This window comes from Dysidea avara, chromosome 1 (genome assembly GCF_963678975.1).
Source record: "Dysidea avara chromosome 1, odDysAvar1.4, whole genome shotgun sequence".
Classification (NCBI taxonomy): domain Eukaryota; kingdom Metazoa; phylum Porifera; class Demospongiae; order Dictyoceratida; family Dysideidae; genus Dysidea; species Dysidea avara.
The window spans coordinates 25,912,515-25,940,359 of NC_089272.1; the positions used below are offsets into that span (position 1 = coordinate 25,912,515).

Here is a 27,845-nt window from a genome sequence, read left to right on the forward strand (position 1 = left end):
CTCCGGAACTTCATATAGTCAGCTATGTTGGGTGTGGTGTGTCCATTGTGTGTCTATACTGTTGACTATTGGAACAATTATTCTGCTGAGGTACAGTATAATAAAGTAATTCCATTTTTGTCTTATGCATAATGATGCTGAAAGTAGGCACAATTTCACTGCATAATTAGGCCACGGCCAATTATGCTGATGTAATTTAAGCACAATAATAGGTAACCAAAAGCATCAAGCATAATGCTAGCATAATAAGGCAATTTCAATAATTAACCAATATGTGCAATGCATGCACCAGAAAAGCAAGTAATAGACACAATATTGCTGAAAGCACATTATACTGCTTCTTGGTTGGTTATTCAAAAGCATCAAGCATAATGCTTTTAAGCATAATCACATTTTGCAAAGAAAAGATTGAAATACTCTAATACAGCAGTCACTTACTCTAATACAGCAGTCAGGAAATGCTGGTATACTCTACTAAAACAGTCAGTTCTTTAGCCTAATTTTGATTATGAAGCATTGTTGTAACTAAATTTGGCAAAACCAGGCTTCCACATGCATACGTTTTTATAACTTTGAGCATAACTCAATGTAAGAATGCGCAATCAGCTTCAACTTTTGTAACATTATTAATGGAAGCATTGTGTGAAAATTTCAAGTCAGTAGCATGTAGGCTTGCATCGATTATGCCGGCATTATTTTTGGCATGAAAAGCATAAAGCATAATGCTGGCATAATGGAGCATAATTAGGAGCATAATGGAGCATAATTAGGAGCATAATGGGCAAATTTCTGCCATGATATTTATAACTTCTGCTATAACAGTCACAAAGCAAAGAACTAACCTGTTTTGGATGGTGAAATGATTCCTAACAATGAGTAGAACAATGCACTACTACACGTTTACACCGCTCGACGAAATGAACGCTTCTCATTGTGGGTTTCAGCATATCAGTTTTATAGGACACATGCAGTCACGTGCCAACTAACACTAAGGCACAAAAAAGCAGTTTAGCTGAGCTTCAATCATTGAATTTGGTGTTATATAACATGTATCACCGTCTGATTTTGAATAAAATGTGATATGATGATTATGATTATTGGAAGCTCGATTGGAAGACGCTCTATAAATGATAATATTTTTAAGGTTAGTGTTGAGTCAGATAGCTAGTGAATGTCTGGACATTGAAAATAGTGAAGTCTCTGCAGGTCTGGAGTGAGACTGGGGTTAATAGGAAACATTTCGAGATTATCTAATAGAACAGTCAAACTCCCTAATAGAACAGTCATTGCATGCAACAGTGAGAATGATAAGTGTTTATCCCTAGGAGGCTAATATGTTTTTGGCATGGTGCTGCAAATGCAAGTTACATAATATACTGAGCAGTTGCTGTCCTTTGAATGCCAATTTTATTTGCATATAAAACTGCGAATATATTAGACAATAAAATGTGTATAGCTTCTTAGGGACTATAGACATGCTCCCAGATCCCCTGCTCTAATATGCCTATGAACTCTGGAGCACATGACACTTCTCCATTAAATTGTATCACATGAATAAAGTTCCTGTACAAAGAAAAAAACACAAAATAAAAGCATAATGCATTTCTGAAAAGCATAATAGGCAGAAAATTGGGGAAATGCCAAAAAGCATAATAGGCAAATTTTGGAGCATAATAGACTCAAGCCTAGTAGCATGCTGGCAGAATATGTGACCTAATTGAAAATCATTGATCTACGCACAATAGTACTTTTGTAATAAAACCTATTTAAAAACAATGAGTAAAAATGCAAGCTTCAGAAAAAAATTATGCAAGTTTTTATCGCCTTGCTTGTCGGTGAATTGACACTCCAGTGGATAAATCCTTAGCATCATCATGTTCCTCTGTTCATAGGGAGTTCAAAAATCCTTGTTTCATCTCCATACACAGGATGGTTTCTGAATTACAGATATTTGTTTACGTTACGTTGCGGTTGTGTTGGTTGTATTGCATTTGTTTACATAGCATAATTATATGTACATAATACTATAAGTAACATTTAAAGCAAATATTGATGTTTATAAATATTCCTTCTTTCCATCATAATAAGACTCTGAAATATCCTTCTAGCATATGTCAGTGAAGCTAACTAAATCTCTAGATGACTTTCAAAAAACATTAATTTTGTCAAAGACTGATGTGTAATCTTGGTTTACTAGTGTGCACTTTACACTCTGTACAGAGGCGTACACAGAAAAAATTATTAAATTATAAGCTAGCTTGGTTTCTGTTTTATAGTACAACTTCAATGCCACTGATTTGATTTGATTTGATTTATATATTTAACCTCCGAGCAATCGGCTACAGCCGTTCTTCCTTGCCACTCTGCTTGACATGTTTAATAGTTCAACAATAATGAACTACAATCTGTCAAATTGTTGATGTTTACTGGGAAATTCACAAGCTCAGTATATCCAAATAATTGTAGTGAATGCTAAAATTATATTAATGAAGAATTACATCTAGTATACTCCTATTACAGGGTAAAATCTTCTTGTTTAATAAAATTTGATGCAACTTATGGTGATAGTTTTTTAGAACTATTGTAGCTTTTGTAATTTGTATGCTATATCCTACATTAATCACTGAAAGTACTTCATCTATGCAAATGTTCCATTGTATAGAAAACCATTTATAGTTTAGGAATTAATCTGTATACTGTTATAAATGCTGTATTACCACACTTATTGTTTTGTTTTAGAATGCATTGTCACTGTGTTATTAATAGGAAAACTGCATTTAAGGCAAAGCATCACATGATCCATCTAAATCTCTCAGTTGCTCTTTTGTTTGGTTTGGTAGTGTTTGTTAGTGGAGTGGACAGAGCTGAACATGTGAGTTTTCACGTACTGTACATGTATGTATTGTAATGTTATAATACATAATATACGTATGGTATGATGTAATACAGTATGTGCATACAAACATTGGCAGATTCTGGCCTATTATATATCAGGGGTGTACCGAGGAGGTTTCCAGGTGTTTCAGGAAACCCCTTTGGATTTTACATACTACATGAAACATTAAGAAAATGAAACTTCAGGTTTCCAGAATCTGGATACCATCATGGAACAAGACACATTGTAAACTTTTATCAATAGTTTCTAACATGATAAAAACACTAATAGCTTATGCTTTTGGTGAAAAGATCGAGATACTCTAATAAAGCAGTCAGGCAATATAAACTACTCTAATATAACAGTCACTTAGCTGTAGTGGAAACCCCTTTTCAAAATTCCTGCGTACGCCCCTGTATATGTTTCATTACTATATGCAATATATACATATGAATAATTTGACTGGATTTGGGAAAACTAATCTAACTATCAACAATATCAACAATATTTAAATAAACTGTTTGAAAAAATTCAAGTCATTATAGCAAAGGAATGGTTGTGTAGACTTCAAAATGAGTGGGGGTACAGGGTGGAGGTAGAGACATGATAGTAATCCAGATGCGAAGTTACAGGACTATGCTAGTTCCTTAGTGGTAAATATGCTGCAGAATTACCACAGAATACATTTGGCCAAGTGTAATAAGCCATCCACCAGAGCACCACAGATTCTCCTCAAGCCAGGTCTTTACTAAGGACAGAAATTGTTTGCCAAATCACCCAGAAATGGTAGCTCTTAAAACCAGTGGTTAATTAGATTTGTTTGATATGTAATTTGGATCAGTTTTGTAATAATTATCCGGTTATGTTACAATTATACTGTAATGTGACTGGAATGAACTGTAAAAAAAGACACCAAAATGAAAAATGTGGCAAAATCCAGTTTATCAGCAAAATAATACAGATCACTTTTCCGACCTTACCATCTTTGTATCAACATACAGTGTTCTCTTGATTATCTGAACTCATTGGGCTCTGAGGGTGTTCAGATAATCAAAAAGTTTGGATAATAGAATACTATTCATTTATATACAGAGCTCTGTATACTCTAATAGAACATACACTTTTAAACAAAATACTCTAATAGAACAGTCACCTCCATAGTTCGGATAATCGAAAATTTGGATAATCAATAATGGCTGGATAATCGAGGGACCACTGTAATAGTAAGCTGTGGGTATACTGCACAGTAAAAATAGTATGGAAACTAAACAGCACATTAACTATTTCTGCATCTTGCATCTTTCTAAATAAACACAAATTGCTAAGGTACTGTGAAACCTGTGACAACAGTCACCTGAATTAAGTAGTCACCTTTGTATAATGGCCATGGCCATGAGGTCTCAAATATTTCCCACATTATATACATTGTGGTCTGTATTAAACGATCAAGTCTAACACATATAGCGGCCAGCCAAGAATTCACCTACGTATGAATCACCGCATACATACAGTAACTTCAACTCTGTATAGCACTCACTCCCTTATGAACGATTAGTGGCTTGCATAGCCAATAATCTGGCATGACTATCAACAATTGGCACCACTTGTAATTATCACATTTCCTGTCTTTCAGTAAACACTATACGATCTATCTGGCTTCATTGCTAAACATTATACGATCATTGGTTTTTAACAACATTCATAACAAGTTCACTTTGCCATTTCTGTACTATAATTGCAAGATTATGGTTGGCGCAAGCCTCGTAATAGTAGTTAACCTTTTAAAATGGTCACAGCCACTAAAATGCTGCTATGCAGGTTTTTTTCACCGATATATAAAAGCCAGAAACATCTGGCTCCAATGTGACTGTTATATACAAGTTCCACTGCACAAGGTACAGTAAAAGAGATTTTGTAGTGGATATTACAATGTTGATGTTACACACGCATGCAGCTTGTTGTGTACCATTTTACAGTGGTGGTGTAATATGGTGGCAATACTTCTCCACTACTTCTTCCTCTGTGTGTTCTGCTGGACTCTTTGTGAAGCAATAATGATTTACATGATGTTTGTGGAATTATTCTACAAAGGAATATTCCAGGATATGCGGTTCTTTCTTCTCCTTGGTTGGAGTAAGTACAGTAGATAGTCTTATATATAGCATAACATGCAACATACACTATACATACAGTATTCTTCTGTATGTATTCAATTCAAAACTATGCCAGCAAATAGTATAACAATTCTTCAGTAAAACCATGTATATCAATGAGTCGGTAGCACAGGATTCTACGTAATACTGTAGTAACTTGAAGTCCTTGAGTTGTGGTACCTGAGTGCAGTGAGAGCATTACTACAAGGTGTAAGGGTTACTAAATTACATACAACTCTGTGTTTTGAAGTCATAGACTATAACCTCTACTTAAGGCTTTCACAGCATCTGACAAAAGCTGCTACAGAAACCAGACTCACTAGTTCTGAAGAAAAGATAGAGTGGAATATGCATAAGCCCAGCAGTCCATTTGTGGTAAAAACACGAATTCAGTTTTGTGTTCGTGGAAGCCAGTTTATCTCAAATCTGGTCACATATACAGTAATAAAAGGACATATTTTTTTTGTTACACATGCTTGTTTCTCCATAATATTATTACATACTTGTGCTACATGTTTATGTCACACGTCTAGTTGTCTATCTATACATACTGTATTATTATTATTATTATGTCAATTACATGTAACGTGAGCAAATGATGAAACCAATTATCACCAAATTCCACAAGTTTTCACTTAGTTGTCCATCATGATTTATATTAGTAAAGTTTGTTGCTATATATCTCTACTTCATTTAGCTTTTAAAAACATAATAGTACATATGTAAAATTATATAGTGTATATACTTATAATTATTCAGTATGCATTTGAATTTTAGTATCAATTTGGTGCTGCTGCATATATAGGCGTATTTAGGCTGGCATAATGCTTCTTCCCTAGCCCTAGCTATGCACATAATTATTGTGCTTGGGAATTTGTTATATAATTATAATAATGCATATTAAACCATGACAATCTATTGGAGTCTTGGATGTTAACGCTCTAAACTTTTAGGCATTATACCATAAAACAGGAAATTTTTCATACACAAAATATTCGTTATTTTAAAATTCGTTTTGATAAAATTTTAGTGTGTTAGGCCACCCACGAAAATATTTTAGTACAAATTTGCATGCAAACTACAGAGTATCAACTATTTAGTGTCTATTCATTCTCAACACAATCTCTGAGCCATGCATCCTCAGGGGCGGATCTAGGATTTATAAAAGGGGGGGGGGCTAACTCAAGGTACTAATCTCTTGGCTAAAGGTGTGCGAAGCACACTTCCCAGCATGCGAAACATGCTGGAATTAGGGGGGTCTGGGGGTATGCCCCCAGGAAAATTTTGAAAAATAGATGCTAAAATACTGCAATTTGGAGACATTTCCACATAAAATTCATGATATTTTCTGCCTGTAGATATTTTATATACTGCCTATAGACTACAGATATGGCTCTCTGAAGCATTTGCTAATGGAAAAGTTTGGGTAGGTACAGACAACCAAGTACATGATGCACCCCTCTCACAATTGCACAACACTGAATAGGTGCATGTTAGAATAATAATGTTGAAAGTGGAAAATTTTGAAATTTGAACAATACAAGATTGAATCTGAGAGCATTTTCAATGGAAATTGTGTACCTGAATTAAGTATTGCCATACATATTAACTACACAAGTAGATGAATGAAGCCCTTTAAACAGACCAATGCACTTCATTGTATGTTTAGGTGCAGTGGAAAAATTCCATAACAGAACCAACTACATGTTTCCAGTGAATGTTCTATTAGAGTAGTTAGTTGACTGCTCTATTAGAGTATCTTGATCTTGTACACCTCCAATGCTGATCCGTGTCCTTGTTGCATAAACTTTAGCATAAATCCACTGATAATACATTGGAAAGATGTTTATAAGGTGGTTTATGAGTATTTGTATTATTAGTGATCATATAATTATGCTAAGATAAAATTTCATTATAATACTCAGCATATTGATCAAGTAAAGCCTAAATATGAAGGGGGGGAGGGGGGGCTTCAGCCCCCAAAGCCCCCCCCCTGGGTCCGCCCCTGCATCCTATATTGTAGGAAGTAGCCACCCCTTGCAAACTTTGATTGAGTCACGTGCAGTTAGCTACGTGATCCTCGTAATGAAACACAATTTACAAGGTTAACAGACAAGGAAGCCTGGGGTATATTTGGTATCGAATCCCAGTTGGAACCCACAATGTTAATACCCAACACCATTGCGCATGCAAATGGCCATCACACGATCTCTACTCGTGCAGAAGGGCTGCTATTTGGAATTGCTTCAGTCATAAAAATTGAATCTGCCACAAACATGCCAAAAATAGTCACCTTCTTACCTACCCTTGACTAATCATCCTGAGCTGCACCGTTTACACCCAAACTATGCATAGCAGGATGTTAATGTGATATTAACGAATCATGGTTTCTTCACTAGACCAATACTTTGTAATGTGTGATGTCCCACCCAACAGGAAGCTTGCACTTTGGATGACACCATTGTGTTTACTTTTATAAATCAACTGCACTGACAAAAAATCTCCTTCAATAGTGCCACAGAAAACAACTGTTATCTGGTGCTTATCCTTCAACCCATTTTTGAACCTTTCTTGTCCATGGTCCAAGATGAATGTACAATGTTAAGACCAGTCTGATTCCAGTTCAACACTAGCTGTGGTGGGACATCTTCCATTGTAACACTTTCCTTTTGAAAACTTTCTTGATTTCAGCAAAATTGGTTCTGGTGCACTGTATTTACTGTACAATGGCTTTTTGTTGTACAAAGTCAATAGAGAATAAGCCAAATACGTATTGATTACTTTGCAGCACCCATAACCACTGCAACTAAAATATTCCACTTCCCGCTCTTACATTTTTAATGTAAGCCTGAACCTTCTGGTACATATCATCATCAGTAAACTTGGATCTTCCACATCACATTTTTTTGTAGCTTGTTTTAACAGCTGACTCTACTAGCTTGATATGTTTTTGTTAACTGCACAATGATATGCATCACTGATATATAGACCTTACTGCTGTTTTACTCAAGGATACTATAGAATATTTGTACTGTCATTGAAACTCCTAGATACTTACCATTATTACTGCTATTGTTGTGGTGTAGCTACAGTAACTAAACCTATGTATTAAAATATGCAATATTTTATAATTACCTGTCTATCATGTAAGTTCACTTCATTTCAGTCAAAACCAGGGCTGTACCGAGGGGGTTTCCAGGGGTTTCAGAAAACCACTTTGGATTTTACACACTACTTGAAACATTAAGAAAATTAATTGTAACCTCAGGTTTCCAGACTCTGGAATCTATCATGGAACGGGACACATTTTAAACTTTTATCTTAGTTTCTAACATGATAGCAACACTTATAGCATTGTTCTGAGTTATGATTTTGGTGAAAAGATCGAGATACTCTAATAGAGCAGTCAGGTAATATAAATAAATTACTCTTATATAACAGTCACTTAGCTGTAGTGGAAACCCCTTTTCAAAATTCCTGCGTACGCCCCTGCAAACATTTCATCGTTGTGCTTGATAAGTACTGTAAGCACTGTCTAGCTGTGCCGGACATAACATTCTTTTCCATGGTTGAATCATAGCTAACTGCATAAACGCTCACACTCTAATTAAACTGCTTTAGTCTACTTCACCAATTATATACCCTTTGGACTATGTATCTACTGTATGGCCGAATGTTTAGCTAGTATCATTATAAAGATCCACCAGTATGTAGATATTCCAGGCTGATACTAAAGCTAGCTACCTCTCAGTCTACCTCACTAGCTAGTCACGATAACTGCTATATACTCATCTTTATACAAGGATTATATTATTCTCCTGTGACAAGGTTCAGGCTTACACTTGTTCATTTAATATTGAAAACAGTTGCTTATGGAGGTAGTTGTACATGTCTTGACAGTGGTCCCTCAGTTTGGGTCAGGCAAATTATTACTTGCATTGTTTTCTTTTGAAGTATTGCAGCAGAGACATTCTGAACAGACTAAGCAGAGGTCAACCTTAATACAGTAACACTCAAATTGAAGATAAACTTTATTCATAGATAATAGGCAGCTGCACATGTGCACGCAATAATTTTGTTAGTAGTTAATTAATTTCATGTGATAAATTTTCATGGATACATCAATCCATAAAATATTTTAAGGATGAAAATTTATGATTAGCAGTACTAAATGTATATTAATGTTGTTTTTCCACATATACATGTAGGTCTACCCATACCAATAGTTGCTATATCAGCTGGACTGTCTTATGATAACTATGTAATTGATAAGAATATTAATACAACTTCATGTATGGATGAATATAACATTGATATGGAGATGGATAATACATCAGCCAGTGAAACAGAAATAATAGCGTAAGTATTAAAATGGTAAAATATCAATTAATGTGAAAATTCTTAAATTGTGCCTGAGCATGTGAAAAAAGGCACAAGGGCATATAAAATTTGTTTTCTTTCAAATTTCCATTACTTGGAAACTCTCACAACATTGGTACACTACAGTATAACTGAGTGATTGTCTGCACTTTTAAAATAGTTGATGGCTCCATTTTGTGAACTATAGATTGTAGATATTGCATTCAGGTAAGTACTTAGATCTGACCTGTTTCATTGTTGGGTGTAGTTTGTGTCACAAGCTCAATAATTTTTTTGTGTGCCCAGTCACTTTAACCATAGAGCAATTGTTGTGCGTATTGTACAGGTACAGTATGGTAGTACTGTATAATAGGGATCATGGCTTATTAGCCTTCAAAAACCAGCCTCGCATTTCTTTCATAACAGCTTGGCAGTATTATTTAGGCATAATCAAGCCCAATAAATGTCTTCGGGGCTACCCTATACCCTTTGAAAAAGTTTTCATGAAATTTGATAGTATATATTATTAAACTGAATTTTCTTCTAACTGACCCAACAACTGACTGCCTAACTGATGCCTCCAGCCAAGCATAACTTGACTATGCATAGTTAAGGCTATTTTGTGGGCTTAATTTCTTCACTGTTTGCTGTGACTTTGTCCTGAAATAGAATTTTTTATCAACCACAGTAGCTACAATGCATGCATCATGGACTTACCTTTGTCCTCCTTTGTGTACCTTTCTTTCTCCACTACCGTATAGGTGTTGATTCATGACAACTAGTGATGGTTTCAATGTTTTAATGTCCATAGTGTGACTGCATTGAATACAGAGGCACTTCTCATACTGCTATTCATTTATAAAACTGTATAATAATGGGTGGAACATAAGTAGAATGGCCACTTCATATTTAAGTAATTGATAGTTGGTGTATATTCATTCATAATTGTGACCGGATCAGCAAAAAGGGGTCTTATAGCCTTTCCAATTGCATGTACTTTACATACTTGGCAATCCATAACTTGACTTGTGTGTATGGTACCAGTCTTAAATTTAGGCACTTTACATTTCTAACATAGCACTATTCCTGGATGTAATTTTAAGACAATGGGTTAAACACATGATTGCACTGTAGTATAATCAGAGTAACTTTACTATTGCAATTCTGAATTCTCCACTATAGCTCTGTTTTTAACAAAACTGTAATTTTACTTTACAAAGTCAGCCAGTGTATTTCCTGATTCACATACACACCAGCATAATTGCTGCTATACCGTATAAAGTTATATTAATAATGTATAAGAACCAAGTCTTCATGTTGCACTGTTGTTAACCAGCAACAAGTTTGGTAACTACTACTACGGCCAAGTGTCTGGTAGAGAAGAATTTTTCAGATATTTTAAATTGCTTTCTTAGTTTCTTCGTAATGTTAATTGTCATGTAGCATCCCCTCAGTATTGAGTGCTGTTTCATGATTAGCCTGCTATTCAATCTGCTTAGAGCTTTCACTGCATGTTCTTGTTAGCATATAAAGCCAATAGCAAATTTGACTTATATATATATATATATATATATATGATTCGTAAGAATACATTGCCTGCAATTCTCAAAGGTATACTCCTTCATGTAAACCCCTTTGAAGTACATTTGTCTGCTTCAGTGATTAGTGTAACCTTCACTCTTTGCAAGAATCTTCAAGTATATATGTGACCGAATTTTGGAAAATCACCCTTATGGGTGCATTCAACACATCACATATTTAGTTATATCAAAACTCTTAAGTATGGAAAGTTTCTGATAATCAGAGTTGCAATTTAGCTTGCAATTAATACATTTGTGTTCATGTGTACATATGTTAAAGAGCATTTTAAATTCCCACATATGTGCTATATAGATGCTGGATCTCAGACAAGGATGGTTCCATTTGGGCATTTGCTGGGCCTGTGATCTTAATTCTAATGGTAAAACTGCCTATTCAACTATTTGCTTGTTGTATATGTTTTTATTATAGATCAATGTAACTTTGTTTATGCTGTCACTGTTAAGTATCATTCGGTCAAGAAGGACACATGCTAAAATGACAGATACACTGAAAGCAAATTATGAGACAGCAAAGTACGCATAAAATTTTGTAAATACTATACAGTGCAGCTTGTAACTACTATACAGTACAGCTTGTAACTACTATACAGTACAGCTTGTAACTACTATACAGTACAGCTTGTAACTACTATACAGTACAGCTTGTAACTACTATACAGTACAGCTTGTAACTACTATACAGTACAGCTTGTAACAATAATCATTCCTTGCACTTGTATATAGTGTAGTTGTATTATCATTTCACATCATAATTAATACAGTATTTGCTTAAAGTTCATTTCGTACATGCAATTTAGGATACTACTGTCAAGTACTGTAGTACTTCTACCTTTACTTGGAGGAACTTGGCTACTTGGCTTGCTTTTTGTGATTAATAACGAGTCTGTAGAATTGGCATGGATCTTTACTGTTGTGAACTCCTTGCAAGTACGTACAATATCAGTGAATGTATTGTAGTGATGTATCATAATATCTGTAGCTTCCATTAATTTTATTGTCATACAACTTTGCAAGTGTCTACAGCATTGTATTAGCATGACTGTTCTATCAGATTTTTGAATGCTTTATTTATAAGAATTGTGTTAACCAAACATGCAAGAACGACTTTCTTTAGGACTGAAGCCTTATAATTTATTTATTCTTTTAAAATGCCAGCATATACAATTTTGCCGGCATAACTGCCACATCCCCATAGATACCCTGCACTGTGTTGTAATACTAGAAATAATGCTGAACGAAAAGCAACTCACCCTGTAAATCTTGTTATTAAACTAAAGAGGTGCTTAAAAGAGTTACATAGTTTGGGCCCCGGAATCCCCTTCACATTTTATCCTATGCTTAAAAGAGTGTATCTTTTAGATTATACTATTTAAACTATGTTAGTACAGTATTACTAATCAGAGATCTTGTAAATGCTACTGTAACACAAATGCATTGCTATGATCAGAATAGTTTAAGCATGCTATCATATATTGTAGTATACTGATATGCATTGTGAATATTTTTACAGGGTGTGGGAATATTCTTTTTTCAAGTTGTTAGAAACAGAGAGGTATGTACTGTACATGCACACATATGCAAGTGTGTACACATTTAGGTTCTGTAGCTATGTGGTTAGTGAGTTTGTATGATGAGTAGTTACATAATTATAGCCATGTTCACCTATTCAAGTTTGAAAAATTTAAGGATAATTATGGACATTTAAATGTCGTGCTAGTTTTACAAACCAGGCGCCATGCAGCTGGCTGGAATTGATCACATAAATATTACATACTATGTCAGGGGTGGTAAAGCAGGCCACAGAGTTTGGGGGGGAGCAACTATATAAAATTTACATAGTGGATTTGAAGCATAGAACAAATATGGATGTCATTCATGGAGGTCTGGGGCCCTCATAATATTTTCACATTTTAGTAGTGCTGAGAGAATATTTTAGACAATTATTGCAAATAAATTAAAAGCTTTTAAAGGATCTATGAGTGACTGTTCTGTTAGACTGGTTGACTGTTCTGCTGGAGTAATTCAATCTTGTGTTGCAAACGTTGTCCAACAAAAGTCGAGGGAGGGGGAATAACCCCTGCCCCCCACCCATGCACACACCTCCACTGCATTTGCACTTTGCTATTGGGTAGTAGATTTTATAATTATCAAATTAAATTACTGCATCAGTTGTATATACTTCCCCCCAAAGTGATGTACACCACTAAAACAATCATGTCTAAAAACCATCATGGAATACATGACACCTTTACAGCATAGCCTTACTCCATTCAGCATCAATTACAGTACTAAAAACAAGAAAACACTTACAGGCACCTGGATATTGCTTTTTTAAATTCCATAACTCAAAATATCGTCTGCTTGCCTGCCTGCCTGCCTGCCAGGCATCTGGATTCAGTGGAATGGAATGGTGGACTGGAATGGTGGACTGGAATGGTGGACTGGAATGGTGGAATGGACTGGAATGGAATGGTGGAATGGACTGGAATAGAATGGTAGAATGGACTGGAATGGTGGACTGGAATGGAATGGTGGAATGGAATGGAATGCAATGGTACTTTGGTAATTTCAATTGGTGATCACCTCTTTATAAAGACCGTTTTACTTTAATGTTTAAATTGCTGCTATTTTGTTGTTTTAGAGTGTATCCCCATAGAATGGTCTTATTGATCAGTTGTGCACCACATGGCTAGAAAAGTCAGAGTGATATCTGATTTGTAATACAGCAGTATACCCCATACAAAAACAGTTTGGCTGTACAAAAATGATGTCCCCATCAAACTAAAAGTAACTGACAACTAAAGGAGCTAATATCTGGGTGAGGCCAAGAAATACTGGCAAATAACTCGCTATAATTTATAAAAATTTGGTCCTTTATCATTGACTCGTACAGTCTTGCTGCATTCCTAATTAATTCCCTGTAACTCTAATTGGCTAGTAATTTAACCACCTTTTTTCTCCTCTAAAACGCCAGACTATTGAGAAAGGTACCAATTTACTGACCTATTAGATTTACAGGAAATTAATTAGGAATACAGTCAGACTGCACAAGTCAATGATAAAGGATCAAGATTATTGTAAATTATACTTAGTTGCCAGTATATATTAACATTCATTTCTTGGCCTCACCAGATATTAGCTCCTTTAGTTGCCAGTTGATTTTAGTTTCGTGGACACATCTTTTTTTGTATAGCCAAGCTGTTTTTGTATGGGGTGTATAGCTATTACTGTATTGTATCATAAATCAGATATCACTGGCTTTTCTAGACATAACATGTGGCACACAATTTATCAACAAGACTGTCTTATAGGGCTCTAAAACAACAATTCAGATATTAAAGTAAAACGGTCTATGTAAAGAGGTGGTCTTTGTTATAAGGTCGTTTTTTTAAGTACCATTCCATTCCACCATTCCATTCCACTATTCCATTCCACCATTCCATTCCACCATTCCAGTCCATTCCACCATTCCAGTCCACCATTCTATTCCACTGAATCCATATGCCCCTGCCTGGCCTGCCTGCCTGGCCTGCCTGGCCTGCCTGGCCTGCCTGGCCTGCCTGGCTTGCCTGGCTTGCCTGCCTGGCCTGCCTGCCTGCCTTTTGCAAGGGTAGAGGTCCAACAAAGTGGAACACAGTCACCATTTTACACCACAGCAACAAACTCACTGGTGGAACGTGCCTTTGTAGTTCCAACAAATAACTGCCTTCTACACTTTGCTATTCCTTTTATCTGGTTGTCTTCTTCTTCATGGAATTCATACCAAGGCATTAATTTCCGTATTGACTCTTTCCTTAAAAGAGCGTATTTACATCCACGAAACTATTTGAGGTGCTTAATGGACTGTAGCATTGGATAGCAGCTAAGCTGCACTTTTAAAACAATTTGTAACTAGTATCAATTGTAATAACTTAATGATCAATATAACTCAACAACTGAAGAAGAGAAAGCTGGTAGCCAGCTCCAACTTATTTATACAATCACACGCTAAGGTCAAGGTTACATCATCATGTACAACTAACAATAAACAAATTAACAGTTCTAATTATCCATAAGAATTAACATCAGTTCATAATGTATTACATTTCCCCGCTCTTAAATCAGATGTCCCCATCTGTCCGTCTTGGCCTCAATCGACTTTTCCATGAATTAGCATCTTACTGTAACACACTGGGTACTGTTCTCTTCTGATGTTGATGAGGATGATTGGATTGCAAATTCATCATTTGATTCTGGTTATCATCTTCGTCATTATCATCATATGAGCCGTCAGGTGTTGAACTTGAAATGTTGGTTTGTTGGCTAGTTATACCTGCAATTTCTTCAGATACAGGCTGTAATAATTGTTTTTTATTATTTTTGATAGCTTTAGCTGGCCAAAATTTGTCAGGTAACAGTTCAGAGCAATGTCTAACCCTGTCATAAGCCACTCGAATTGGTTCTGCATGTGGCTTATCTACTGGACAAATGGTGACTCCAGTTTCACTCTGTTCTAAGATTTGATAGGGCCCATGAAAGGGCCTAGCAAACTTATAAGTCTTACATGCTTTGCAGCAGGCATGTATACTAACACTCTGTCACCAACCTTGAATTTAGATGGTTTGGACTGTTGATCATAGTAGATTTTTTGGCTCCTTTGGGCCTTTTTAATGTTGTTCCTGGCTAACTCCCACGCTTCATCCATCTTTACTGCTATTTCTCCTTTGTAAGTGTCTACATCTACTTCCTGTTTAGAGATACTGTCAATATCTAACGCTGTCAGCAATCTGGGATCACGTCCATAAAGCAAGTAAAATGGCGACTCCTTGACTGACTCTTGCATACTCACCCTATAGGCAAATAAAACAAATGGAAGGTGGCTATCCCAATCTCTTCCACTCTGCTCAACCTTCTTTGCCAACATACCTGTTAATGTTCTGTTAATTCATTCTGTCAATCCATTAGTTTGTGGGTGGTACGCTGTTGTGTATATTTTGTGTACCCCCAATAATTTACAGGTTTCTGTCATTAAGTATGACAAGAATGCAGGACCACAATCTGACAGCAACTGACATGGAACACCATGACGACAAATTATCTCCTCCACAAACAACTTGGCGATAGTAGGTGCTGTTTGGTCCTTCGTGGCGAATACCTCTGGCCATTTTGTGAGATAGTCAGTACACACAACTGCATATTGATTACCAACATGTGACTTAGTGAACTGTATCACATCAACTTCCACCCTATGAAATGGGCCCTCCACAGGTATAGGCATCAAGGGAGGATGTACAGCCTTACCAGAGTAACGTGCAAGCAGCCCTGACACCATTTGGAAATATCACTCCTCATCTTTGGCCACCAGTAGTGTTTTGATAATTCTCCATGCACTTTTGCATCTCTTAATTGAGCACCAAATGCTCCACTATGAGCTTCCTCAAACAATTCTCTACGATCACATTCTGGGGGAATAAGGCGAACGGATTTATCTGTCTCAATGTAATACAAGACACTCTCTATCATGTGATATTGATTTCGACTTAACAAAATTTCTCTTGCCTTTTTTTCATCACTGGGTAATATACCCTCCACTTGGTAGTCAATGATTATCTTTAGTTCTGGATCTGCTCTCTGTATACTTCCTAACTTTGCTCCCCACTCTCTGTCTTGTCCCATGATACTGGCTGGACAGTAGCAATAAAAACCTCATCAGTGTCTTGAACTCTATCTAGTTTAATGTGGCAGCTATCTTCCCCCTCCACAGGTTCCACCAACACAACTGATGATGGTTCACTTGTCTTCCTCTTGTTAGCATTATCGTGTCCTACCACAGCAGCCACCAAGGAATTCTCATCCCCATCCTCAACACAGGAATCCTTAGACATTAATGGGTGGTCCACAGGAAACCTATACAAGCTATCAGCACTTACATTACTTTTGCCAGGACGATAATGAATAATTCAATTAACCTCTTGCAAGGCCAGACCCCATCGTGCTAGTTTTCTTGATGGATGAGGAGTATTCAATAAAGATTTAAGAGGCTCATGATCAGTAAATACATGACAACAATGTTCATAAAGCTAGTGGCGAAAGTGCTTCACAGCCCACACAACTGCTAATGCCTCCAACTCAGTAGCACTGTATCTCTTCTCATGTGATTGCAATGTTCGACTAGCATACGCTATAGGCCACACCATTTGATCTGGTTGTGTTTGAGCCAAAATAGCACCCAATCCAGCTCCTGAGGCATCAGTTTCTAGGATGAACTCTTGATCAAAATTAGGGAAAGCCAGCACAGGTGTTTGCATTAAAAGTTGCTTCAAATTTTGAAAGGCTTCCTCCTGAGTTTGACCCCAAGAAAACTCAATATTCTTGCGTGTAAGTGCATAGAGGGGATTTGCTAATTTTGAAAAATCGGGTACGAATCGACAATAGTAAGAGGCCAACCCAAGAAAAGAACGGTAGGATGGTAGATCATCTGGTTGAGGAAAGGACTTAACTGCTTCTACCTTTCTACTATCAGCTGAAATTCCTTCTTTAGATACAACATATCCAAGATATACAACTTCACTTCCAGCTAGGCAACATTTCTCTGGATTAAACTTCAAATTAGCATCTTGAAACCGATCAAAAACTTTTCTCAAATTACTCAGATGTTCTTCAAAACTTTTCCCCACCACCATCACATCGTCCAAATAAACCATACAACAATTCCTTGATAGCCCCACCAGTACTGCTTCCATCAATCTCTGGAAAGTAGCTGGCCCATTACAAAGCCAAAAAGGCATTACACAAAATTCACAATGCCCCGAATATGTGTTGAAAGCAGTTTTCTCCTATCCATTTGAACCTGCCAATATCCAGCAGCGAGATCCAATGTAGAAAAAAATTGAGTCTGTGATAACATGTCTAAAGTATCATCCACTCGTGGTAAAGGGAAAACATCCATCTTAGTAACAGTGTTTAATTGTCGATAATCCACACAAAAACGGTAACTGCCATCCTTTTTTTCAACTAAGACTACTGGACTAGCCCATGGGCTATTAGAATGTTGGATCACTCCCTGTTCCATCATCTTCTGAACCAGTTCCTCCATCTTGCTGTGTAAAGCAAAAGGGATTCATCTTAAAGGTTGGCGTATAGGAAGACTATCTCCAGTATCAATTGAGTGGGTAATCAAATCAGTACATCCCAACTCTGTTGGATCCAAGCAAAAATATCCAAATACTCAGAAATCAACTCCTTTAATAAATATAACTGAGCCGTTGTTAAACTGGATTCATCTATATTCTACAAATCAAACAACTTAGATAGTCACTCCTGTTCATCAGGTTCTCTACTATCTTCAGCTAATGGCTTAGTAATCACAGAATTGACTGATAGAGCTGACAGGTTATCCCTTGTTACATGGACAACTACATTCCCAAGTTGACCCAACTCTTGTCCTGGTATACTGGCTCACATCCATGATTCTCTAACACCAGAGTACAATTATTACTGGTGTCAAGACAAATCAAAGCTTCTGGTGCTGACAAAAAACTGTCTTCCAGTTTATCCATGTTGGGTTCAAACAAAGTTACATTCTGCTGTCCAAACGATACACCCTTCACTTCAGCCCTTACTAACTTTTGATGTCTTGCTGGTATCCGTGTTGCTTGAATTAGACATACTGTTCCGGATCTTGAGCTATCCTCAATATTCTGTGAGGATCCTCCAATTGTAGCCCCAGACTCCAAACTGGAAGATTTAACTTCACCAGTGCCTTCAACATTTTGTCGAGTTTCCTGAGGTACAACATCTCTCTTGTTGTCTGAAACAAGCACAGTGTCATTCAACATATCATTGTCATTACCTGTCTGTGAAGCCTGAACAAAAAGATATCCCAATTTAGACAGCAAATCTGTACCAATAAGCAACTTGACTGGAGCCCCCTCTGAACTTGAATCAGAGCTTTTGTAGAGTACCCTGAACGACTGACTATAACTTGAATCTGTCAAACCACCTGGAGTTTGTCCCCACTGTAATTCTGTAACACAACTGAAGTAGGTTCCAAACGAGCCTCCACTCCTGCTCTCCACTCTGTGGGTGTTTGATTTGGATTCCGTTGTTTTGCTAAATATTTGCAAAAGGGATTCTAGTTCAATTATGGTTACTGGGGATCCAGTGTCCAATAGAGCTTCGATAGCTACTCCCTCCACCTCAACCAAAGTAGTCAATATAGGACCCAGCTGAACACCACCTGTTACAGCCTTTGAAGAAATACCATGCATTGTTACAATTACTTTATTCAACTCACTACTGATGTCTTCCTTTGACTTACCATTCAAATCATGATTAGATTCTTCACATGGTGTGATATTCGAGATGGTGTTGCTATCACCCTTTCCAGTGTTGTTTTTTTCCTCAGCACTGACCTTTCCAACATTACTATTGTTTTTTCCCAGGTGTTTCTGAATGCTTACCCTTTAATGAATAAGGGCACTGCCTAATCAGGTGAGAGGATGACCCACAATTATAGCACCGTGGTCCCATGTTAGATCTAGCACCACCCAAGTTCTGTTGTCATGGAACAAAAATAGATTTTTGGTTGGGATGTATACCCTGAGTCACTGGTGGTACTGTAGATACTGTAGATGCCAACTGAGCAGAACCCAGATCACGTAACTTGGCTTCTTCAAATCTAGCCTTTGTAAGCAGCTGGTTAAAATCTCCTTCTGATCCAACAATTTTGGATTTAATTTCTGGGAGAAGTCCTGCCACAAACTGATTGACCAAAACTATTTGGCCCAGTGCCTCTGCTTCCCTTGTTCCTTGATACACACTAGGATAGGCCCTGTGAAATAAAGTACGGAGTTCTTGAGCATATAAATCAACTGACTCAGAAACACATTGTTTTCTATCATGAAGCAAACTGCTTTGTATTGCAGGCAATCTCACAGGTATAAACTGCTTCCGCAACTCTGAAACCAACCATGAATAATTTGTACGCTGCTCTATTGTACAATACCGAAAAAATGAGTATGCCTGACCATGCAGTCTAGTCACCAAATTGACTAACTTGGCCTGAGAAGACCACCTGAGAAAGGTGGCCATCAACTCAAAGTGCTCCAGCCAGTCCTCGAATGTGCTCAACCCAAGTTCTCCATCACTCACCTCTCCACTAAACTTAGGAAGGGGTGGCAATTGCTGAGCCAGCAAAAGAGATGTCATAGGATCAATACTCATTGGTGCAGCAGAGTCACTGGAAACTGGTTGTGCAACACCAGATGGTGATGGAAGTGTATAAGCTAGACCAGTATATGGCACTGGTGAATCCAAACTGCGAGTAGAAGGTTCAAATGTCTGAGAATTCTCACCCACCACTCCAGTAAGTTCTATTTATTTCCTAGAACAATCTAAATCCTGCCATTGTACTCTTCTTGTAGTCTGGAGTAAGAAGGGCATTCAGTTTGTTTATTTTTACTCACATTTGCAGAGGTCAAGGTTGCTTTAGAAGGAACGCTGATATTCTGTAACCCTTCAATTGATACATCCTTCCCCAATGTCTGAAGTGGTCCTCTTCCTATCTCTTTACCCTTCAATTGCTGTTGCAACTCTGTTAACTGCTCTACTAGTCTCCCTTCATGAGCTTCCCATTGGCTTCTCGCCTTTGCTTCAGATCTAAAACATTCTAACTCCAGATTATTCTCTACTAGAACAATTTTCTTCTCTAGCTCACCATTAAGATGCTGCAATTTACCCATCTCCCTCTCAAGAAGTTTACTCCTGGTTTTCCAATGATTAATACTACTCAGTTCCTTTTCAACCTCTTTACATTTAAACTTCCATTGTTCAAGGTCAGTTTGCTGTGTCTTTGTCTGCTCCTGTAGCTCAGCAATGGTTTGGTGACCTATGCCAGAGTTACCAGTGTTAGTTTGGCCTGCTGGCAAATTCTGGAGCAATTCTTCATAGAGAGCTTTAAGCTGTTCATTTTCTACTGTAATTCTCTCACATTCATCTTTCCACTGGTCCCTTTCCTTCTCTACCTCCCTCAAAGTTTCCTTACTAGGATTGTCACTAAGTTTCAAGTTTCTAATCTCTAATTCTTGCTTCTCCTTCTGTAGATTATCTAACTGCGACCTCAAAGCCTCAGTAATTGTCATTTTTGTCTTCTGCTCTTCTTCTTCACATTAGGACAAGCCCCCAAATGTAACTAGTATCAATTGTAATAGCTTAATGATCAATATAACTCAACAACTGAAGAAGAGAAAGCTGGTAGCAGCTCCAGCTTATTTATACAATCACACACTAAGGTCAAGGTTACATCATCATGTACAACTAACAATAAACAAATTAACAGTTCTAATTATCCATAAGAATTAACATCAGTTCATAATGTATTACAAATTTCCATGCCCCCTTAAATGATTAGAACATGTCACGACAATGATCTAGTTCTGTAGGAACCAAGGCATTGCTTGATCTACTGCAGAATATTTCTAGCTACACTGTACTTGGCATTGTAGCAATGTGGGAAAATCCCTACTATGGCATTACTCCTACAATTAGAATGCTGAGTAGGGATTTCCCACATCATTACAATGCCAAGTAGCTAGGAATGTTCCTTCATAGCTACCATCATCTCTTGTTTCACTACTTTTTATTGCTGAAACCCTACTTCATTTTTGAATTAATAATGTTTTATTGCATTAATTGTAATTTTGTAATTTCTTAATTCATGATTTATTTAGTAGCTAATTGTCTACTTGCTATGCACTACTAAAGAAGCAACATTTGAACTAGCTACTATTATATCTTTTTATACAGTAGTTTGTCTGTCATGTTTTTCCTGCAAATTCTTTCAACAAGTCTTAGACCTCCAGGCTGCTTTTCATTTCTATTCACAATTAATGTGGAAGACACACTTCCTTTCAAGCCAGGCATAAGCTTTTCCTGCTATCCTACAAAGCCTACTACCTAACCAAGTCTGAAAGCCAAAGCCTGCTTTTGTTTAGTAATGCCAATGGCAAGGACATCCACAAAGTTTGTATGGAGTTGTTACATCTGTACTTTTCAAACCAACAAAAGCCACCCCAGTCCAAAGCTTAACTGTAATACACAAACATACTGTAGATAAATACTTTAGGTGCCCATATGCACATTTTGATAAAAAACAAACAATAAACCAGGTAAGCAAAACAAAATGTATGATCAGTTTTTCAGTGAAATCATGCTGCTTGTACAGTCATAAGACACTATACTTATTAGACAAAGTCAGTAGGATTGCCAACAAGTATGCATGTTATTGCAGATCAACACACATTGCATGACTTTCTCTGGGATTATAGATTAATTGCCTAGTCCCAAGAAATTCTATAATTGTGAGTACTATATCTACTGTAGTAATAAACATTGGACTTCTGTGTACCATCTAGAAGGAAACTTTGGCAGGTGAAAATTTTGACAAATTTGGCAATTTGCTACAAATTTGCCACCAAAGTTAAATCCTCCAATTACTTGTAGTGCCTCAGATTAGCATCTTTATATCTAAACATTGAGCTTGAATTCGCCAACATTTATTTCGCCAAATGCAATTAGCTTGCTACTCACCAAACTTTACCCCCCCACCAAAATTCCCTCTATACAGTATATGAATACATTTGGTGATATTAAAGTGAGATATGTACTGTATGTACAGGTACATACAGTACATACATACATTGTAAACTGCCAGTGCTACAGTTTACATGTATTGAGTGTATTGTAGGTAAAAAATGTGATAGAGAGAAAGTTCAAGCGGTGGAGGAAAGAAAGAAAATTGAAATCCTCCCTAAAGGTAATGGAACTAACGAACATTAACTTACACTTCAATTACAAATCCCAACATACACTATATGAAGTTCTAAAGAATGTCCTTATAACACTAAATGAAACATTAATATAATTTTAATTTTATAGGACACCACCACACAAAAACAGATCATGAAATCCAACTTTACATTGCAGAACAAAAGTACTTCAATGGAGGAGAGTAAGCAATACCTACAGTATATAGTAAAAGTAATGACTACCTAGTTCTGTTCATTTACTGGTAAACTATCATGTCAATTTATTTACCACTTACTGTAGCTACAATTGCCCGCATTGCGCATAATGTATTACAGGGAATTACATGTAATACCTCTTACAACAAGATAAGTAAAAAAATCTGTGTACCCACGGACCAAATATCCAGGACCAGGGACCGGGGACCTGTGAGGACCCTACATACTTTATACTGATAGTTAATATGTAATTCAAAGTACGTATGTTCATTACCTTCTACTATTCAAATTTGCAGGTTAACATATATATAGGTAGACATCTCTTCTGTCACAACACATATCAATTAGAGATCCCCAAAACTTCAAACTAAACCATCATGTTGTCTGCCAAGCAAGCTACTCATTATAGAAACTTCACTTTGCCACCTTATTTTAGGGGAATAGCTTCTTCAGTGAAGCGGTAGCACAATGCTTAAAGTGAAGCATAAAATCCTGCAGTGATTAAGGTCAAACACTTGATTAACACCACATCATTAGATTTGCAGGCCATGTGGTTGGAGTTGTGAAGAACATGTGGTCATTGCTAACTAGCTGGCAGCTAAACACCTAATTCAAGACCCTTTGTGGAGTGGTTGTTTATATTGCATTAACATGCTGATTGGTGTGGAAACACCCCAGGGCAGTATGCACTCGGCATATTCAAGCAGTGCACACCCCCGGGGTGCAATCACCACTTACCATGCATTTAGTATGTGTGCATACAAAATAGACACAACTACATGTTTTCCTAGCTATACACACCACCCTTCCACCACACCTAGCTCTATTGCCTACTTTTTCCTAGTTCTAACCACAATAACATTTTCCACAAAGCCATATAGTGTACGCAACAACACCAAACACTCATGCAAATATCTACCACATAACATTGCACCATTGCCATAACATATACATAACAGCACAAAACACAGATAACATTCATACAGATATCTATACACAAGTACTTTGGGGAAAGGGCAACTGAGGAAATTGTTGGAGTAGGGTGTAATAACTTTTGCACAAGCCACGCAGACAAGCATTGTGGATATGGCATAACTGGATTTACAGTTGACCACAAAGCAAATATGTGTTCCAATTAGTACAAGATTGCAGCAACACACCATATATGCATAGCAACACAACGTGATAGCAGCAACCAATGAATAATCATATAAGTTAAATTTTAGCGTAATTGGTTTGGTTTGGCCATGCACAGATAATTAGCACTTCATCCACCTGCCCTTGGTCCTCAGTAGCCGTTTAACTATATATGGGTATCTAAGTTCAATATCAGTAATTGGATGAACAACAACCAAGCAAACAATGTAACTAAGTGATACATACAACCGTACAAAGCATATACAACAACATATGCACTGGCACATATACTTAATGCATGGTTTTGGGTGGGAGGGAGGGAAAAAAAGTTTTTCTGTCCGCGAAAACGCTATGCACTATGGAATGATCTCGTGATCTCAAACCTGTCAAACCAGTTTATTACAATGAATCATTGTGACGTCATTACATCTCATGTATCCTACAAGATTGGTTCAACTTTTACCTGAAACACGCTGCTAATATACAATGCCTCTCTAATGGACCTTACAGTCAACTCAAGGATTCTGTATTGGTGAATTTAATTACTTTACTCAAAAGGCTAGTTTATCACTGAAGGATGCTGGCTTCATTTACTATGGTATGGTACGTAGATTTGAATTGTATCCACTCTACGCCCACACCAAGGCATGTTAACTTCAATTTATTGTGTTGCAATAAATTACATTTAATGTAATCATTGGTTGACAAGTATCATGTACGTAGTTCTTTAGCCATGCAATTGTGACATGGAGAGGAGGCTAGTACAAGATAAAGATTGCATTGCATAAATGTTATACTGTAGATAAAATCATACAGGACAGTAAAAAACCAGCTTCACTTCCTTCATGACAGCTTAGCAGTATTGATTATGATTTCGTATATTGCCAAATATACATAACTTACAATATACATATATGTTGGATTGGTACAGTTGATAAAGGTGTTTAAAACAATAAGATTAAAAATTAATCAAATATCACAACACTGCCATGCTATGCACATCTAATCACGTAACTAAACTTAGCCATATACAACTTTGACTTACAGATGGGTGTGACAATTATGGGAAGGGGATGATCTAGTATCAACACCTCACAGTTTAGTTGATTATACACTAACATATCAGTAGTACTGCATAATAGAGGTTTGGGCTTTTCTAGCCAAAAATATCACCCTAAAACCAGCCTCACAGTACCTTATGGTGTCTTGGCAGTATAGGTATAACCAAGCCCAAACGTGCCTTCAGTACCACCTGAAACACTTCCAAAAAGTTGCTATGAAATTAATTTAAAAAATAATATTTAGTGGAATTTTCTACTGCCTGACTGATTGACTGACTGGCTGACTGACTGACTGACTGACTGACTGACTGACTGACTGACTGACTGACTGACTGACTGACTGACTGACTGACTGACTGACTGACTGACTGACTGACTTACTGACTGACTGACTGACTGACTGACTGACTGACTGACTGACTGACTGACTGACTGAATGAATGAATGATTGACTGACTAATGTATTCAGACAAACATAACTTGATAATGGTTAAGGATACCTTGAGTGTTTCACTGTTTGACATTGACTGATGCCTTTTGGTACACTGCAGTTTGTACAATGTATACTTACCTGTGTCCTCCCATTTATCTTTGCTGACAGCACAAGTTGTCAATTCGCGGTAGTGCCATGTGATGGCTTCCCTACATTTGATGGAGTTTTCTATCGTGACTGGATTAATTGCAGAGGTCCTTCTCCTAGTGTTCTTTGTTTGTAATGCTGTGTAATGGGCTAAACATACATACAGTAGTTGAAAACCAAGCATAATAGCCACTTTACTAATTCACAAATTGATAGTTGGGGTACGCGTTTGGATGAAAAAATAAGCCTGGTATCATTCCTCCTGTCAGATGTGGTATGCATGTGTTCACCAGTCTTAATGTTACAAAAAAAGTAAGCTTACAAGTATATACGGAAAAATTAATTTAGAATTTTAAATTCAATTAGGGATCATAGAAAAAAAAGTAATGGAACAGGGGAGGTCTCCTACACCTGAAAAATATGCTAATGGACAGTCAATCCCTAATTCAGTCATGGGTATTGACTGAATTAGGGATTAAATGTTTACTAGCATATCTTCAGGTGTAGGCGACCTCTCTTGTTTCATTACTTTTTTTTCTATGATTCCTTAACAAAAAGACCCAGTAAAGGCCTTAAAGGGATTTATTTATAATTATTAATGAAATTAATCCTTAATTATACTTATAATCTATTGGACATTCATATTGCTAATACTCTATAGTTAAGAAAAATGTATTTGTAATTATAAAGCATAAATTTCATATGTATCACCTATATACTCTACCATGCTTGCTACCTGAGATGTTACGACACCAGCTCATGCAAATTATCTCCCTCCATTAACCTAGTTTAACAAGTTAAACTTCAAAATGATTTAATTCCTTTAATAGTGTACCTAACTTTCAACTAAAAACATTAGAAAACAATGTTTCTTTTCTACTACACACAGTACTGCACCAGGTGTTGTAAAAGATCAAGTAATAGAGTAGAGTAGTCACACAGCATGTAGCTATATTCTTGACTGCAATACAATGCTACAGTGTTTACAACAAAATCATGCAAACATTAGTCAGACTGGGGAGTTTTTCCACACATTATACATACATACCTATCAGGTAGAAAATGTGTTAGCTGGTTTCAAACTCTAAGGTTAAAAAGTGACTTTGCCCATCAGGTCTATACTGAAAGATCTTTTACTTCAACAAACAGTTGCAGAAGTTATGCTAGCCAAGACCATAATCATGCTTTAACATTGTGTTTATAGTCAGGTCGTTTCTTCTGTGCAGATCTCCCCAAAGTGATAATGATTTCAAATACACTGTAAGGAAAATGTATTAACGCTTAATTAATCAGTTGAAATTTCTGTACTTCTACTTTGAAAAGTGGCATGATGACTTGAAATTGTGTACCTTTTGTGAAAGCTTTACCTGTCATGCAATTCTAATGTACATGCACATAGTTGCAGGGGGGTGTCCTATAGTTATGGTGTATTATAGTGAAGTAAAAACTGTTCTGTGTATCAGCAAGGGCCCTGGTTACAGCATGTAGCTAATGTGCCATCATACAACAGATACAGTACAACATCATGTGTTTGATCTCCCCTGTAATGCTGTACACCCGTATACAGTGGTGCATCCTGATATTTGATGTATGGCAACTGTAGCTACAGTCTAGCTACAACGTTTCTCATGCATAATTTAGGGTCTACATGAATTTGAACCCTTACACAGTCTTTCAGTGGCCTCCTTTCAGGTTTCTAGTGGGATAGAGATTAATGATAAATAATAAATATATTGTCTTGGTCATGCATTAATGTGTTTGTATATCTTGATAACAGCTGAATATCCATCTACCAAGGACAGCAGTCACCCACAAAACCAATAACTTGCTATATGGAAAATCATGTGATGCTGCAGTGCTGTTACGTAGTTTTATTGTAGCTTTTATTGAGTGCATACTCACTTTCAGTCGTATTACAGTAGTTTGTGTTAACTAACTTGCATATACTGCAGGATTCTACTGTGTATAGCTAATTGCTTATCTGGTGAATTTATACTGTATTATATACATGTATGTATATTGGAAAATGCAAAAAATATTGGTTTGAGAAACATGAGGTGTGAGTGCAAATACAATG

At 36.8% G+C, this 27,845-nt stretch overlaps 1 protein-coding gene across 1 annotated transcript; it reads left to right on the top strand.

Annotated features, from left to right (window-relative positions):
• LOC136249269 (adhesion G protein-coupled receptor L4-like) lies at nt 1-27,845 on the top strand. Its single transcript, XM_066041232.1, has 11 exons — nt 1-90; nt 2,767-2,872; nt 4,852-5,008; nt 9,237-9,387; nt 11,281-11,347; nt 11,398-11,501; nt 11,786-11,915; nt 12,499-12,540; nt 22,714-22,782; nt 22,905-22,977; nt 27,546-27,845. Exons 2-11 carry the CDS (start codon nt 2,795-2,797, stop codon nt 27,590-27,592), a joined length of 918 nt encoding a protein of 305 aa, XP_065897304.1. The 5' UTR covers nt 1-90; nt 2,767-2,794; the 3' UTR covers nt 27,593-27,845.